Source organism: Furipterus horrens, unplaced genomic scaffold (genome assembly GCF_987537825.1).
Source record: "Furipterus horrens unplaced genomic scaffold, mFurHor1.1.pri manual_scaffold_17, whole genome shotgun sequence".
Taxonomy (NCBI): domain Eukaryota; kingdom Metazoa; phylum Chordata; class Mammalia; order Chiroptera; family Furipteridae; genus Furipterus; species Furipterus horrens.
In genome coordinates this window covers 106,651,752-106,668,827 of record NW_028327187.1, presented here as the reverse complement: position 1 = coordinate 106,668,827, position 17,076 = coordinate 106,651,752, and the positions used below count along the sequence as shown (strand labels likewise).

Genomic DNA, 17,076 nt, shown 5'->3' with positions numbered 1-17,076 from the left:
GTTCTGTTATAATGTCATATGTGTTAATAAACATCACTGCTATGCAAAATTGTACAATAAAAGCCACAAAGCTTATGGGAAAGAAGGGGTTAGGGACACAGTAACCAGAAACTTTATCAGCAACACAAAACAACATCTAGGTGCCTAATAAAAACAATAGCACAGCTTTTGCCCATGTGAAATGGGTAAATATATAAATGGTACAGAAAATATGGTGCTTTTCCTAAGAAAAGACCTGAAGCTTGCTTGTGGAAGTGGGCACTGGAGGACTTGCAGCTTGTGAATTTTTGTGCAGTGGAGGAAGGAGGGTTGTCTGAAATTGGAAGGGAAGTGGGTGGGTGTGGCTTCTAACATGCCCAGTTAATGGAGGTAGCTGGTCCATGTTGGAATATGTGCATTCTGTGTATCCTATGTGGCTCAGTTTTTTTAGGTGCAGTTTTCTGCCTTCATCTAACATCTCTTGTGAAGGAAATGGTGCATAAGCAAACGTGACATTGGAGTTATGCCCCAGTTTTTCCCCTAATGTATCAGTCATGTAGGAACAAATTTGTCTTTTCAGTATGAGTGTTATAAGCAGAAATGACTTTATCTGCATACATTTACAGGTATTACATATAAATGAACCCTACACACCACTGAATGCTCTTTTCACTTATCTTACTTACCTTCTTCATTTAATAACATCTTTTTGTGCTTTCTCTATGGCAACACTTACTAATTTTTTAAATGGTATTTAAAGCATTAAGAGATGACTAAATTGCTCTCCAAAATGCTTGCAATGATTTATACTTCCACCAACACACTTCCTACTCTCTGGACAATATTAGCTATTATCAAATTTATTAATTTTTGCTAAACCAGTAGTTACATTTCTCTTTCTTGTCCCTCCTCCTCATGTCTCTTATGTTCATATGCATATATATGGATGTGTGTACATACAGGTTTACACTGTGAGGAATGCCTCCCATAAATATGTTGATAGAAAAAGGAGCTGCCCTAAAAGTGTGAAACAGGTGGTGAGGCAGCACTGAAATGGGGAAGAAGGGTAATGAAATAAATATGCAAGGAAACCTAAGAAAAGCCTATTAAAAGGAGAGAGAAAAAGAAGTTCCTTTTCATTTATTTATTTTTTGTACTTCTGCCTTTGCTAAATACAGCTTACTCCACTTCATGAGATAAGATATTGAGTTGGCCCTGTTGGGATTCAATCTGTCACTCTTGCCAGTTGGCATCTCCAAAAATGCAACTTAAAGTGTTAATCCATTCACTTCAGCAAAAACAGCCCTAAGGCCATCAGGTTCTTCTATTGATCAGTGTTGGGTTCCCTGGCTCCAACAAGCTGGAAAGATACAGCTGAACAGGGGAGTGTGAGGGCTGCCTCCTGTGAGTGTGGGGCCTCTAACAGCAAAAGCACCAGAAATGGAGGCTCATGCAGGTGTCAGATGTTTTACTGCAAAGGCATTGGCAGTGCACATATATGCTTCTAACTGGGCACATCACCAAGCAGGAAAGCCAGAATGACTGAATAATTAAACCACATTGGTTTATGATCATAGTTTTTATTAGAAAATATCATTGCTTTTGGATGATATATTGTGTGACATATAAGCACTGTGGTTTGCATGTATGTGTAACATATGTGCATATACATATCAAAATCAGATGAGTAACTAAAAGTAATTGCCAACAAGAGGATGGAATACTGATATAAGCATGCAAAAGATATTCGAGGAAATGGAGAGATTAAGAAGATGAATATGATGTTGCCCTTCAGAGTCAGATGCGTTTTCCTTTTGTCAAAGCAGCAGGAAGAGAGAGAACTACTCTCTGGAATCATTTCTATTTTCCAATTAGGTTTTTGCATCTTGAAAAGAAAAAGAATATATTGTATATACAAATTACATAAAATTAACATTTCATTTCTAAATTACAACTTGCTTTCCTATCCTTATTTCTCATGGTGTCCTGCCATGGAGGGCAGGTAGAAAGAACAGTGAGAGGGACAGAGGAAAGTTAAAGCATTTAACTAATAAAAGAACTTTTAGTCTCAAGGGGCTTTGCTTAGTGGCTCTGGCAAGGACATTGGAGAAGGAGTCTCTCTTTCTCTCTGTTTTTATTACTATTCTTGGCATTCCCAGTTGAGATAACTTGCAAGTGCAGCTCTGAGGAACCACTTAGGGTGCTAAACTTAGTAGTGAGCTGCAATGGCAAAGCAAAACATTTCTGCCACTCATCTGTACCCAGGGCCAGCTACATAATTTGCAGGGCCCAATGCAAAATAAAAACATGGGGCCCCTTGTTTAGAAAGCAGGAAAAAGTACTATTTAAGGTGCTAAACTATAAAGCTTTATCCTGCCTTCTGTGGCCTCTCATTCTCTAGACTTGGCATTTTTTAAAAAATTGCTATTTAGTGCTGTTGTGAGAAAAATTAAAATTTTAAATCTTGAGCATAATTTTATTTTTAAAGTATATTTTTTTGATTATGCTATTACAGTTGTCCCAGTTTTCCCCCTCCCCCATCCACCCAGTACCCCTCTTCCCTTCAGCAATCCCCATCCTTATACATGTCCATGGGTCATATGTGTACGTTCTTTGGCTTCTCCATTTCCTATACTAGTCTTAATATCCCCCTATTTTGTACCTACAAATTTGGCATTTTAATTATGATGTGTCTTGGTGTGGTCCTCTTTGGGTCCAACTTGTTTGGGACTCTCTGTGCTTCCTGGACTTGTCTGTCTATTTCCTTCACCAAATTAGGGAAGTTTTCTTTCATTGTGTTTTCAAAGAAATTTTCAATTTCTTGTTCTTCCTCTTCTCCTTCTGGCATCCCTATAATTCAGATGTTGGTACATTTAAAGTTGTCCCAGAGGTTCCTAATCCTCTCCTCATCTCTTTTGAAATCTTGTTTTTTTCTGTTCTGATTAAATATTTCTTCCTTTTGTTCCAGATTTTTTATTTGAATCCCATTGGTTCCCTGTATATATTTTTCATTTCACTTTGTATAACCTTTATTTCTTTTATTTTTTTGTCATACTCAATATGAGTTCTCTGAGCATCCTTATGACCAATGTTTTGAACTCCTCATCTGATAGCTTGCTTATCTCCATTTTGTTTAGTTCTTTTTCTGAGGTTTTGTTCTGCTCTTTCATTTTGGGCCATATTTCTTTGCCTCCTCAATATGGAAGCCTCCCTATGTTTGTTTCTGTGTGTTAGGTAGAGCTGCTTTGACTCCCTGTCTTAGTATCGTGGCCTACGTAGCAAAGGCATCTGTAAGTTATGTGGGGCAGAGCCTTAAGTGATTGCCAGGGTAGGACAACCTACTTCACTGCCTTGTGGCTCTGTTTGTGATAGGGGGCTCAGAGAGGGGACAATGCCACTGTCTGGCTTCTGGTGATTTGCCTGGCACTTGCCTCATTTCCAGTCACTTTACCCATTTCCTGTGTGCAATTGGCACACTTCCAGTTCCTGCTCTGATCTTTGCACATGGTCAAAGACCGTGTGGGCCCTTTAAACAGCAAAAATCCTGCAGTTTCTTCCACCATCCCAATCGCCACTGCTTTTTACAGCCAGAGTTAATGGGGGTTTATCTTCCCAGTGCTGAGACCCTGGGCTGTTCGGTCCAGCCTGGGGCTGGGATTGCCCTCTCCCAGGATATCCCTCCCAATTTTTATCTATCACATGTGAATGTGGGACCGTCTGTTCTGCTGCTTCTGCTTGTGTGAGCCACACTTCCTCTCTGCCCCATCTCTGTGACTCCAAGCCTCCTACCCATGTGGATAAATGTGGCTTCTTTAAATCCTTGGTGTTGGACTTCCGTATAGCTTGATTTTATGTCAGTTCTGGGTGTTATTTGTTTTTGAAATCTGGTTGTAATTTTTTCTATAGTTGTGCAAGGAGGTGAAGCATATCTATCTATACCTCCATTTTGGCCAGAAGTTCATAATTTTACTGTTCATCTTCATATTGTACAATGCCAGTTTTAAAAGGAAATATAAGATCTTTCAACTTGTATGTGGAATCACTGAAATTACACAGTTTGTAATTTTGCATGCATTTTGTTCTTACCAGAACAGTAGAAATGCTGCACGAAACTAACTAAGCTGTTTTTACTTCACTTCTTAACACACACGCATTCTACCAACACTCGCTCCCTTAGGCTTACTGATGAATAAGAAAGGACTGCAAGGAATATAAACTATGGCTTGCCCCATCTTTCCCTTTTTTTCTCTGTCATCAGTTTTGGTGTATGTGGTTGACTAATATAGGGAAGTAATGGGAGTAAGAAAGAGTATGACAGGGTTCCTTATTCATGTTTTTTAGAATGCCATTGCTGCCTTTTTGTTATCAAAGCCAATTCTGGTTCCAGTGGAAAGAGCCCTCAGGGGCTGCCCACCTGCTTGGGCCTAGATGTAACATGCTTACCTTGTACTCGCTTTGAGTCTTGCTGAACTCCCACACAGTGTGGGTCTACAGGAGTTCTGTGCTCCTGGGGAACATGAATGTTTTATGCAAATGAGGCATCTAGGAACCATGGGCACGTGTATCATGCATGGCTCCTTTGCTTACACACATGCATTCTTGTCCCCTTGAATGCCCCTTCACAAAATCACATTCAAAGAGAAAATTATTAAGAGTTTCAAGACAGTGGCAGCGGAGCATGAAATCAGGTTTAGGGTCTTTCTGCATGGGAGGCCCTGTGTGGTTGCACAGGTTGTATGTCCATGAAGGTGGCCCTTTCTGTATTAGGGCAAGCTGCTGGATAGCTGGGAGCCTCCTGCACACTCTGTGTTTGAAGGAATGCAGTTCATAGCAGGCTGGATACTGTTAATAGTGTATCCATGCAAAATGGTTTCCTTGAAATTGATGTAATGTACTTATTTCAAATCCAGTTGAATTAATATCATCTTAGAGACAGTTGAATCTCTCAGAGGGTCCCGACTCCAAGAGGAGTACCTTTCCTATGGGCCTTTGAAACTTCGAGGCTAAAGCTGGAACCAGGTACTTAGTATTGTCAAATCAATCTCTATATCCCTTACAATTTTCTTTGTTTCTTTGTCTTTCTCCCAGGATTTCCAGCAGGAGAGCTCCAGAAGCCTTTCTTTTGGGGAACAGAATATCCCCGGTAAGTCAATGAGTAAAGAAACCAGTTATTGACAAATAAGGAAGACCATGCCACTTTGGCAGAATGTAGAAGTAAAATAAACAAACAAACAGAATCAAAAAGCAAAGCCAGTGGTTGTTCAGCAAAAAGACAACATGGAACCTGGCATGGCTGGCCCCACTTTCACCATTTTCGATATTTGTTTACTGATTCTTGTTACCCAGGTGTATGACTGGACAGAAAAGCCAACTAGTACACAGGTAGCTTTCATTTTTATGCATTTATTCACTTATGCATTGACTCAAACTGCAAATATTTGGACTTGAAGGATTGTTGGGATTTGAGTTGATTGTGATAGGTCTATAACCATTCCATATAGAGGAAACAATGTGAGATAAGCAAGAAATGTGCTTATAGAATAATGAAGAATCTAGTTTGGCCAGTCCAAGGGGTATATTAAGGGAAACAGTGGAAAACAAGTCTAGAAAAGAAGGTTGATGTTTCATATTGGAGGGCTCTGAATGCCAGGTAAAGAGCCAGGACATTAACAGGGGACAGGAGCAGGCATCAAGAAAACCTGCTGTAGGAAAACACCCTTGTTAGCATACATGAAAATGAAAATGGTCTTTATTGCCCAAATCCATAAATATCATCCCAGGACTCAGCTGCATAGTTTTCATTAGTGTTCAGATATTTGGAATCAGTTTCCCCTACTGTTAAGATTAGAAATTAAGATATATTTATATAAAATTAGAGATTTAGGCTAACTATTCTCTTAAGCTCCTTTCACACTAAAAAAGTCCTAGAATTCATTGATTCTGCTCATCACAAGCAATTTAACTGAGCTTCTATTATTGTGGTTATATGACTGGAAACTTAGAAATAGTCTGGTTCAGTTTTGAAGTTATTGATACAATGAATGTGTTTATTGGGTCTGTGAGATGATTTTCTGATATAGATATCAAAATCCTAGGAACTTAGGAAATAATATTAGTGTGTCTGTTTGTTCAACCTTGTACTGAGCCGTATTTGAGACTTGAATGGAAGAGAGATTTGCACTTTTTCCCTCAAGAGTCCTGTGTCTGCACTGAAGCCATCCCTCCTCTATTAATATTGGTGTTGGAACTGTGGAGATGCCGGACACATGGGAATCTCAGGCCAGTTTGATGGATTCCCATACATGCATCTGATCTGGGTGGATAGCATTCAGAACCAGCTTGTGCTTATCCTTTCTGCTTATAATGGTCAGCCTAGCTCTCCCCTGAGTGTTGGGTCTAATTATGGGTAAATCAGAAAGATGAATTGTTTTCAGAGGAGAGAATCAGGATTTTAAATGGCCTAAGATAACATATCCCAAAGTGTGTGTTCCATGAAGTAGTAATAGAGGTAAGTCATCCTTGCCTTTCCTTTGGAGAATCACAATACTTAGCAGCATAAAAATTCCTAAGAAGCTCTATAAGAAAGAAACATATTTAAATGTATTTAATAGAGGTTCCTAAAATTCCCCTTTCCCTATGTTTTAAGAAGTGCTGATCTAGAATTCATGACTAAGGGAAAAGAGTTGAAAGAACTTGTAGAACCTCGTAACTTCATATTTTTGGAAAGAAAATCAAGGTGGCAGAATGATTTACTATGTTTGAGGGGGTTTCAGAAGGTGTTCAGCTAGTGACTACGCTAGACCAATGGATAGAAGACATAGGAAAGAGGTGCCGGGTTAACATTAGGGAGGTCTTTTTTTATTTAGACACACATGAAGAGAGAATGGGCTATCTGAGAAGTGGGGTGACCTCCTGGTTATTGAAAAATGCCCAAGGACCATTTGAACGGGTTTTTGCAGAGGGGCCTATGCCTGTGCTAATGAGTAGAACTAGATGACCTTAAAGACATTTCCAACACTGAGAATTTTAGGACTTTACATTTCAGGCATAGAATATCCCTTACTTGATGAGTGCTTGACCATGGTTGCTCCAGACAGCAAACCTCCTGTGCATTTGTTAAATCCATTGGATAGTAAGAGCAAAAGAGAAATTGAATGGGTGGGAAAATTGTCATCATCGCCCTTTTATTTTTGGAAGGCAACATTTTCTCTGCAGGAGTCTTCCTGTAGCCAGCCAGTCATATTTTAAAAGACATAAAGGTTACTTATTTTTATGACATGCTAATTTAAATAATGTTCATTGATAAAATGGAAGGTATAAAGTTAGTATTATAAAACATTATCATTGTAAAGCTTAGTCATATAAAATTACTTCCTTGTCTCTTGTCCAAAGGATTACAGTTATGTAACTGAGAATTAGAAATTACAGTGATTCAATCATTTTCTGAATTTTCTATAATCCTTTGCAAATAGGAAGCTCATTGGCGCAGTCCCTCTTAAGGGACATTTATTATGGAATAGTTCCTATAAAATTCCATTGTTCATTCCTTAAATTAATCCTGTCAACAGTATTGACTGAGACTTGTAGAGGTTCTAATATGATTCTCAGGGCTGAGAGGTCTGGAAAAACGAAATGTTACAGACTGCAGTGAAAGCTACTGCTGCAAAAATTAGCACTATGTAAAATTACAAGTTTGTCCCACACTGCTATGATAGCTCTGCGATTGACGTGCATAATTTTACTCTTACTTCTTTAATGAAGGTTTGCAATGATGGAAAAACAGTAGGAAGCGTTTTTTCAGATGCAAATTACCTTGCAGGAAAAAAATAGCAAAGGAGAGAATTTCCACCAAGGGGAAAAATTAAATCTTATAGCACTTCCTTGGGTATATTTGAGATAAACAATTAGCATGTTAAGGATCATTATGTCCTGTAATAACTGTTGCTTCAAAAACTGTTGTTCTTTCCACTTATGGGTCCTACCTATTTGCTGGGTTACTTTGATGTTGCATGTCAGGAAGCAACTGTGAAATATTTTTAACATAATTGCAAATCTCAGAAAGTATCCTCATAACAAGAATTTAAGTTGTTTATAATCCTCATCCACACATTAAATGACTAAAATATGTTATATATCTATCTGTCGCTTGCATGAAATGATCAAGTCAATAAGTTAGTTAAATAATTTTTACCTTCTTACTACCAGAGAATTTAGCAGAGATAAGGCAGATAAGGGTTTGACCTTCTTGGAACTTAAAGCTGAGACAGAAGATCCCAGATACATTTATGTGGATTTAACAAATGCACAGGGTTTGCTGTCAACAGGAAATCATAAGCCCTCTTATTGATTTCTTCATATATCATTAATATTCTTCTGTTTCAGCTATCTATTTCTATGTAACAAAACACCACCAAACAATGACTATTGGTCCACGATTCTGCAATTTGGGCAAGACTCAGCCGAGAAAACTTCTCTGCTCCATGTGGTGTTTGTTGGCTAGGACAGCTTAACTGGGACTAGAGGAGCTAAGATGACTTTGCTCATATGTTTGGTGTCCCAGTTGGACTGGCTTGAATGGTTTCAGCCTGGCTAGGCACCTCTCTCTCTTTCTCTCTCTCTCTCTCTCTCTCTCTCAAGAGGTTTTATTTATTTTTAGAGAGAGGGGAAGGCAGGGAGAAAGAAAGGGAGAGAAACATCAATGTGGGAGAGAAACATTGATTGGTTGCCTCTCATACATGCCCCGACCTGGGACCAAACTCGCAACCCAGGCATTTGCCCTGACCAGAATCCAACCGGCGACCTTTCGCTTTGCAGGATGATGCCCAACAGACTGAGCTACACTGGTCAGGGCTAGACCTCTCTTACTTTAAAAGAAGTCTCTCGACTTTTGGTGTGTCTTGCTTGCTTCACTAGGCCTCTGTGTCTCCACAGGATTACATTGCAGTTGACTTCCAAGGTGGGAAATTTTGAAGCTATGAGGTCTATCAAGGCCTAGGCCCTGAAGCCACATTCATCCTCTTCCATTGCATTCTGTTGGTAATAGCAAGTCCTGAAGCCCATCTATATTCAAGGGAAAGGAAATAGATTGCCTCTTGATGGGAGCAGGGGGCACATGCATTCAGGGTGTTTGGAATTGTCAGTGGTCACCCTTGTTGGTAATCTACCACGTGCATCTTCAGAAGTGAAGAGAAATGATAAAAATGTCTTCTCCAAATCTGGTTAAGGCTTCACAGTCTTTGCCGTTCAGTGGTGAGCTTGTCTGTCACAGAAGCAGAGGCATGTGACTAGTTTTGACAGCAGAGTGATCCCTTTTAATCTCTGCTCTATTCCTTTTTTTATGACTACATTTGGAAAAAAAATTTAACTTCTATTTCTATAGTGGTGTTTCAACAGGGTCTCAGATAAAAAATATGTTTACTGACAGGATCTTTTCAAACCCTGCTACTGCTTTGGGTGTTTATAAATATAAACTACAGCTAGAGCTGATATAGAATCATAGAAACCTTAGGGCTGGGAGGTACTCTAGAAACCACCTCTTTCACAGGGTAGGAGAAATTAGGCTGATACATGGTCATAAGGACAATGTTAGAATTTATATTTGCTTTGTTCATTTCAATGAGACGTTTTGATTTATTTTACAGTTTTGTGGTTATTAACTTATTTGCATGGTTACTAGAAGACAGATTATCTTGGCTTTTCATTGAAAAATATTAAAGGATTATGCTCTGAGATTCATGCTTATAATTTTCTCCAAATTATATATTTATGCTGTAGATCTCTGAGTTATGGTGCTATAGGAGTAATTGTTGGACACGAATTTACACATGGATTTGATAATAATGGTAAGTTCATTGTATAAACTGCTGCTCTTAGGATAATGTTGACTATTTGGATGTTAATTGTTGCTATTATTTTTGCATAGTGGCATTATCATAGATTGAAGATTATCCAACACAGTGTGATTGCTGATTGAAAACTTTTCCCCATGTCTACAGTGATAGCTTGCAATAAATAAATCATTGTTCCCATTGGTTATGAGATAGACTGATGAAAAAATGCCCTTGTAATTTCAATGAAGTTAGTTTTGCATTTAGATCAGAACTGCTGTAGCTGCCACAATAATTATAGGAATTATTTTATAGCTTCCTCCCTTTGTCATTTCTCTATTCACCATCTTGAGATGTTCTCCCTGGAGGTGTGAGCTCTGCTCTGACGATGATTATACATGCTGCCAAATTAGGACTCCGTGAGTTAGGAATCTGGAGTTTGGCTGACTGGCTCCTTTATACTATTTCAAGGGTTATGCAATGCTTAATCTCTGTTTTTCTCTATGCTGGCATATATTCAGATTTTTAAAAAATATTACACTTGCCTAATAACGCATAATATAGAATATGCTATGTACTCTGATGATATTTAAGCAAAAGGGAAGAGCAGAATATGGCATAAATTAAAGAAATGGTCACTCTTAGAGAGTGATCATTTTTAATCAACACTCCTTTTTCCTTGAAGTTTGCAATGTTATTGGAAAGCCATGTGAAATCTCTAAAACTTGTGAATTAGCAGCTAGCTACTACCACATCTACAACTACACAAAGGTTTACACAAAGACTGAAGAACCCAGCTGGCCCAAGGCAATGTTTAATAGGGGGACCTCTTTCTTCCATGTCTGTAGTATCTCCAGCATTCTTTCCTGGGTGCCTACCTAGAGCCAGAGTCCCTTTTGGTTCTTCTCCTTCTGGAGAATTCTTCCTCTGCTCCCACTAGGCAGCCCTTTCTTAATCACATTGGTTTTGTGCTACCCTGGTCTCCCCTCCCTGTTAAAATACAGCTGCCTTGTAGTCATCTGAACCCCAGAGCTACACCTTCTATCTTTGCATGCTTGGTTTATCTGAGAAGATAATCTTAGCTAAGAAACAAAAGAAAGTAGTGGTCTCTTGGCTCTGGGCCCTTCTTCCTGGGAGATTTAAGTACAGTTAGTTCTCCCTCAGTCTCCTGGAGGCCTCAGGATTGTCTCTCAGAGGACAAAACCTAATGATGGCAATTTCCCTCTGTAATCAGTACTTGGAACAGTACCCTGCACATATATGGATATGCCCAATAACTACTTAATAATTGGTTGGTTAGTGGGTGGAAGACAGCGACTCAGTGCTCTCCCAGGAGGGGTGGTAGTGGCATCCAGCCTTACTGAGCAGTTTTGGATTGCTCCAGTTAACACCTTTGCTTAGGAGACTTTCTTATATGCCCAACGAAAGTTCTCTGCATAATTAAATTTAAACCATTAGTAACATTGAGTGAGTATGGAAGATAGTTCAGATACACCCAAACATTTTTTGAAGGGTGTAGAGAAAGTGAAGGGTGAGCCTGTAGCAAAAGAGCACGTATAACTAATATTTTTTTTCCATTATGTTTTGGAGATTTCCATTCTTGTTCCAAGTTCTCTTTTTAGAGCAACCTTCCTTGTCAAAGCAGGACAGATGGGCCTTCCATCCACACTGATGGCTGTGGAATGATTCATAACACAGGCTTTATGTGTCTCTCGGTTCCTGGCAACTTGGAAGAAATGCGTTCCTATTGGGCTGAGTCAGGGGCTGTAGCTGCAGGGTGTGAATGACTCATTGGGGCTGTTCCTATGGATCATTTGGAATTTCACTGGTAGTGGTGCTCCAACTCTCTCCATGGGCTTTCTGAATGAAGCCATTTCATTTCATAATCTAGGGAACACTTTGGGTCAGGTCAGGTGAAACTAAAGAATCCCAAGATTGGTTACGAATGGTGTGTGCTGTAAATCGATGTCTTATTACAGTGCTCTTGGTTGCTTAGAATGAAAGAACTTTCTCAAACCTCTTTCTCCTTTTCCCTCTTCTTACAATTAACCTGTGACACTGGACAGAAGGCGGAAGTTGCTGCTAGGAGTAGTCGCTGCTGCTGGCACTGTTTTTTCAAGGCTTGTCAAAGTGAAGGAGAGGGAAGATGAAGAAATTAATTTCTATAAATAACACAAATATCTTTTAACTTTGTTCTTGCTAGGTAGAAAATATGATAAAAATGGAAACCTGGATCCTTGGTGGTCTCTTGACTCAGAAGAAAAATTTAAGGAAAAAACAAAGTGCATGGTAAACCAGTACAGCAACTATTACTGGAAGAAAGCCGGCTTACATGTGAGTATAACTGTGGTGAAGAGGGCATCTTGTGGGTCATTTTTCTCATTTGGACATTTGCTTGCTTTAGACCATTGGTTCTCAAAGTGTAGTTCCCAGGCCAAAGCTTCTATCTCCCCTAGGGGCTTGTTAGAAATGCAAATTCTTTTTCTTTTTCCAATTCATTCACATTTGGGTAGGAAGAGTATATTAAGATGTGCTGTGTTTTTGGGAGTAGTTGAAGTTCAAGTCTATAGTAGTCCAAGGGATTTTAGGTAATCACTGAAAGAGGCATGGATTTACATTACAGTCATCTGATAGCCACAGGGTGGCAAGGGACAATTCTACCTTTTGTTCCTGAATAAGACATCTAGTCACCCATAGTTTTTATTTATATTTTTGATACTGAAACATAGAACAGCAACCTTATAAAAACTCTACCCATCTCCTGAAATGGCTAAATGAATTTATGTAGATTTTTACCATATATTGCTCAAATATTTCCATGAAAAATGTCCAAGGTGTGATCCCACCCTAGCCAACAGTTACAATTATCAAAAACCCAGTTAAACTGTTCTTTCAACTGGTAGAATAGAAGTAGTGTCAAGGGAGCTGCTGCTAAGGGAATCAGTAGCTTTATTTATTTTTTTCCCTTAAAATTTTTGAATTCAATTTATTTAAACTAAAAATGAAACAAACAAAATCCAGTTCATTTATTTCCCCTTCCCCCACCCTCTACCTCTGGCAACCACCAATCTGTTCTCTTTATGAATTTATTTATTTATTTTTAGATTCCACATATAACTGAGATTATGTGGTATTTATCTTTCTCTGTCTGACTTATTTCACTCAGCTCCATACCCTTTAGGTTCATCCATGTTGTCATAAATGTCAAGATTTTATTCTTTTTAATGGCTAACATTCCATTTTGTGTGTGTGTGTGTGTGTGTGTGTGTATCACATCTTATTTATTCATTCATACATCATCAGTGGACACAGGTTGTTTCTATATCTTGGCTATCATAAATAATGCTGCAGTGAATGTGGGGCTAAAGATATATTTTTTTGAGTTAGTGTTTTCATTTTCTTTGGCTACATTTCGAGAAGTGAAATTGTTTTAAATTATTTGGGGAAGAACCTTCATAACATTTTCCATGGTAGTTACATCAATTTACATTCCCAATAAAAGTACACAAGGGTTCCCTCTTCTATATGCTCTTGCCAACACTTGTTAATTCTTGTCCTTTTTATAATAGCTATTCTAACAGGTATGAGGTGATATCTCATTGTGCTTTTTTTTTTTTTTTTTTATTCTATCATCATTTTTATTCATAAACAGTACATAAACCTTCAACTTGGAAATTGTACTTACTAAATGCAAAACTAAATACATTTTGATAAAATTCCAGTAATAAAATCAGAAATTTAGGAAGGATAATTCTTTTTTTTTTTTTTTTTTTAAATGATTTAATGTGTTTTATTGATTAAATTATTACATTTGTGCCAATTTCCCTTCCCTCTGCTCCCCTCCACCCGGTGGCCCCCCTCCCTCCAGTTGTCCCCCCCTTTTAGATTATGTCCATTAGTTGTGCATACAGTTCCTCCCAATCTCTCTCCGTCTATTCCATTCCCTCCTACCTTGATCCCCAATTCCTATATCATCTCCCTCCCTTTCCCCATTCCCCCTCCCTGTTGACCTCCCCCCAATATGCTTCCCGTACCCACAGTTCCTCTTTCCCTCTCGTTGCCTATTTAGTTTGCCTTTGTTTCATCTCCCTAGCTTCTGTTTTTTTTTTTAAACCAGTCCCTTTAACATCTCATATAACAGTGGTTTGGATCTAATGAACTCTTTCAGTTTTATTTTGTCCTGGAAACACTTTCTCTGTCCTTCTATTCTGAATGACAATTTCGCTGGATAGAGTATTCGTGGTTGTAGGTTTTGGATTTTCATTACTTTGAATATTTCTTGCCAGTCTCTTCTTGCCTGTAGGGTTTCCCTTGAGAAGTCAGCTGATAGTCTAATTGGGACCCCTTTGTACATAATTCTTTTCTTCTCTCTTGCTGCTTTTAAGATTCTCTCTTTATCTTTAATTTTTGACATTTTGATTATAATGTGTCTTGGAGTGGTTCTCCCTGGGTCCAGTCTCTTGGGAACTCTCCTTGCTTCCTGGACCTGCAGATCTATTCCCTTTCCCAAGTCTGGGAAGTTCTCCTTTATTATATTTTCACTCAATTTTTCAAGTTCTAGTTCATCTTCCTCATTCTCTGGCAAACCAATGATTCTTATGTTGGGCCTTTTATAGCTGTCCCAGAGGTTTCTGATCCTTTCATTGTTGCTTCCTATTTCCTCTCGCTGCATTGGTTGACTGCTTGTTCCTTCTCCATATTCCAGTTTGTTGAAATGAACTCTGGATTCCTCACCTTCTGTCTCGTATGTGGTTTTGTTCCTTTCGTTATGAAAGTTTTTCGCTTCTTTCATATCTTTTTCCTGCTCTTTTGTGAATTCTGTAAGCCACCTGATAACAATGGCCCAGAACTGAGCCTCTGACAGGTTTCTTATCTGTTCATTTGTCAAGTTCTCTATCTGCTGCCTGGTGAGTTGTGTTACCGGTATTTCTAAAGTTGCCTGCCTCATTTTGACAGATGCTTTTTGTTTTCTTGGGCTGGCTGTGGGGGCAGTGCCTGTGTACGCGTCACAAATTAGCGACCGGCGCCTGCTTGTCCGCGACCTATTTCGCAGCCCTGTGGCGCTTTCTTTGGGGGCGGGGGTCCAAGATGGATTCACACAGTTATTCAGGTAGGAGACCGGGATCCGTCCTCCCGCCCCCCTGGGCCTCACTGTTCAAGGCGATGCGGCGGCCGCTCTCCCCAGCTCCGGAGTCACGCACCGGCAGGGACTTGGCCACCGGGACTCCTCGCCGGGGTCGCGCACCGCCAGGGGCTTGCGTAGCCGCTCTCCCCAGCTCCGGAGTCGCGCACCGCCAGGGGCTTGGCCACCGGGACTCCTCGCCGGGGTCGCGCACCGCCAGGGACTTGGCCACCGGGACTCCTCGCCGGGGTCGCGCACCGCCAGGGACTTGGCCACCGGGACTCCTCGCCGGGGTCGCGCACCGCCAGGGGCTTGCGTAGCCGCTCTCCCCAGCTCCGGAGTCGCGCACCGCCAGGGGCTTGCGTAGCCGCTCTCTCCAGCTCCGGAGTCGCGCACCGCCAGGGGCTTGGCCACCCGGACTCCTCGCCGCCCGCCGCTCCGGGTGCGACCGCAAACAGCACTGCCCTCTTTAACTCTTACCTGCCCAAATGGCACCGCTGGTTTATAACTTCATATGTTGGACTTCCGTGTAGTTTTATTTTCTGGAATTTCTAGTTATCTTTTGTTTTGAAGTAGTTGTATTCCTCTATAGTTGAAGAGGGAGACCTAGCGTGTCCGTCTAAGCCTCCATCTTGGCCGGAAGTCCTCATTGTGCTTTTGATGTGCATTTCCCTGATGATTAATGATGTTCAGCATCTCTTCATGTACCTGTTGTCCATCTATATGTCTTCTTTCAAAATATGTCTGTTCAGATCCTCTGCCCATTTTTTTTTTAATTGAAAAAAATTTTTTTTTTGCTATTGAGTTGAGTTCTTTGTATATTTTGGATATTAGCCCCTTCTCTAGTATATGACTTACAGTTATTTTCTCCCATTCAGTAGGTGTCCTTTTCATTTTATTTATGGTTTCCTTTGCTAAGCAGAAGCTTTTTAGTTCAGTGTAGTTCCACTTGTTCATTTTTACTTTTGTTGCTTTTCCTTTTGGTGTCAGATTTAAAAAAATCATTGCCAATGCCTATGTCAAGGGGCTTATTGCTTCTTTTATTCTAGGAGTTTCATGGTTTCAGGTCTTATATTTAAATATGTAATCCATTTTGAGTTAATTTTTGTTTGTGGTGTAAGATGGTCCAGTTTCATCCTTTTGTATGTGGCTGTCCAGTTTTCCCAACTATTTGAAGAGACTGTACTTGCCCCATTATATATTCTTGGCTGCATTGTCACAAATTATTTGACCATATATGCCTGGGTTTATTTCTGGTCTCTCTATTCTGTTACATTGATCTACTGCTTTAGTTACTATACCTTTGTAGTATAGTTTGAAATCAGGGAGCATGATGCATCCAGCTTTGTTCTTCTTTCTCAAGATTGCTTTGGCTATTTGGGGTTCTTTGTTGTTCCATGCAAATTTTACAGCTGTTTTATTATCTGTAAAAAATGCCGTTGAAATTTTGATCAGGATTGCATTGAATCTATATTTTTGCTTTGGATAGTACGGACATTTTAACAGTATTAATTCTAATCCATGAGCATGTCGTCGGCAGCCGTCCGTCTCGAGAGACGATGGTGTAGCTTCTTAAGAGTCTATCTGCATCGCCGAGAATGGCTGTGCAGTCCGACTCGGGAGTGACATGGTATCTGTCTCCTCCCGTGTTGAATCGACATCTTGCGATGACGCTGGAGTGTCCTCTCCAGTGAAGTTGAAGCTACAGAGCCTGGGCAGGGTGATATGGAGGGTCTGCTGTTGCCCATGCAGCAGACCCCCCCTCTCTTCGCAGCTGAAGGGTCCAAGGGAAAGACGGAGTCAATACAGCTTGGCTTCAGGTGCACCGCAGGAGTTGCCGGTGTTGACTACAACGTCAAACCGCCTTAGGGACTCCGGCTCCAGATTTTCTGTCGGGGTTTACTCCCTTAGCCTTTCCCCTGAAGAGGTATGCCGCAAGGCAGCGGAGGTTTTTTGGAATCAGAGTTTTCCTTCTCTGATGTGCCCTGACTGGAAGATCGAACCAGCGACACTTAGCTCGCAGGCCGACGCTCAATCCACTGAGCCAAACCAGCCAGGGGGACATGAGCATCCATTAATTTGTGTCTTCTTAATTTTCTCTCATTAATGTGTTAAAATTGTCAATATATAGTCTTTTACTTCCATGTT

General features: G+C 40.2%; 1 protein-coding gene across 3 annotated transcripts in view; it reads left to right on the top strand.

The window, feature by feature from the left end:
- PHEX (phosphate regulating endopeptidase X-linked) overlaps nucleotides 1-17,076 on the top strand; it is a 164,226-nt gene that overhangs the window by 130,713 nt on the left and 16,437 nt on the right. For all 3 annotated transcript variants that reach the window (XM_090264399.1, XM_090264398.1, XM_090264400.1), the window contains exons 16-18: nucleotides 5,068-5,122; nucleotides 9,754-9,821; nucleotides 12,010-12,140. In XM_090264399.1, the coding sequence (XP_090120525.1) occupies nucleotides 5,068-5,122; nucleotides 9,754-9,821; nucleotides 12,010-12,140 (254 nt within the window). The remainder of the gene's footprint in view (nucleotides 1-5,067; nucleotides 5,123-9,753; nucleotides 9,822-12,009; nucleotides 12,141-17,076) is intronic.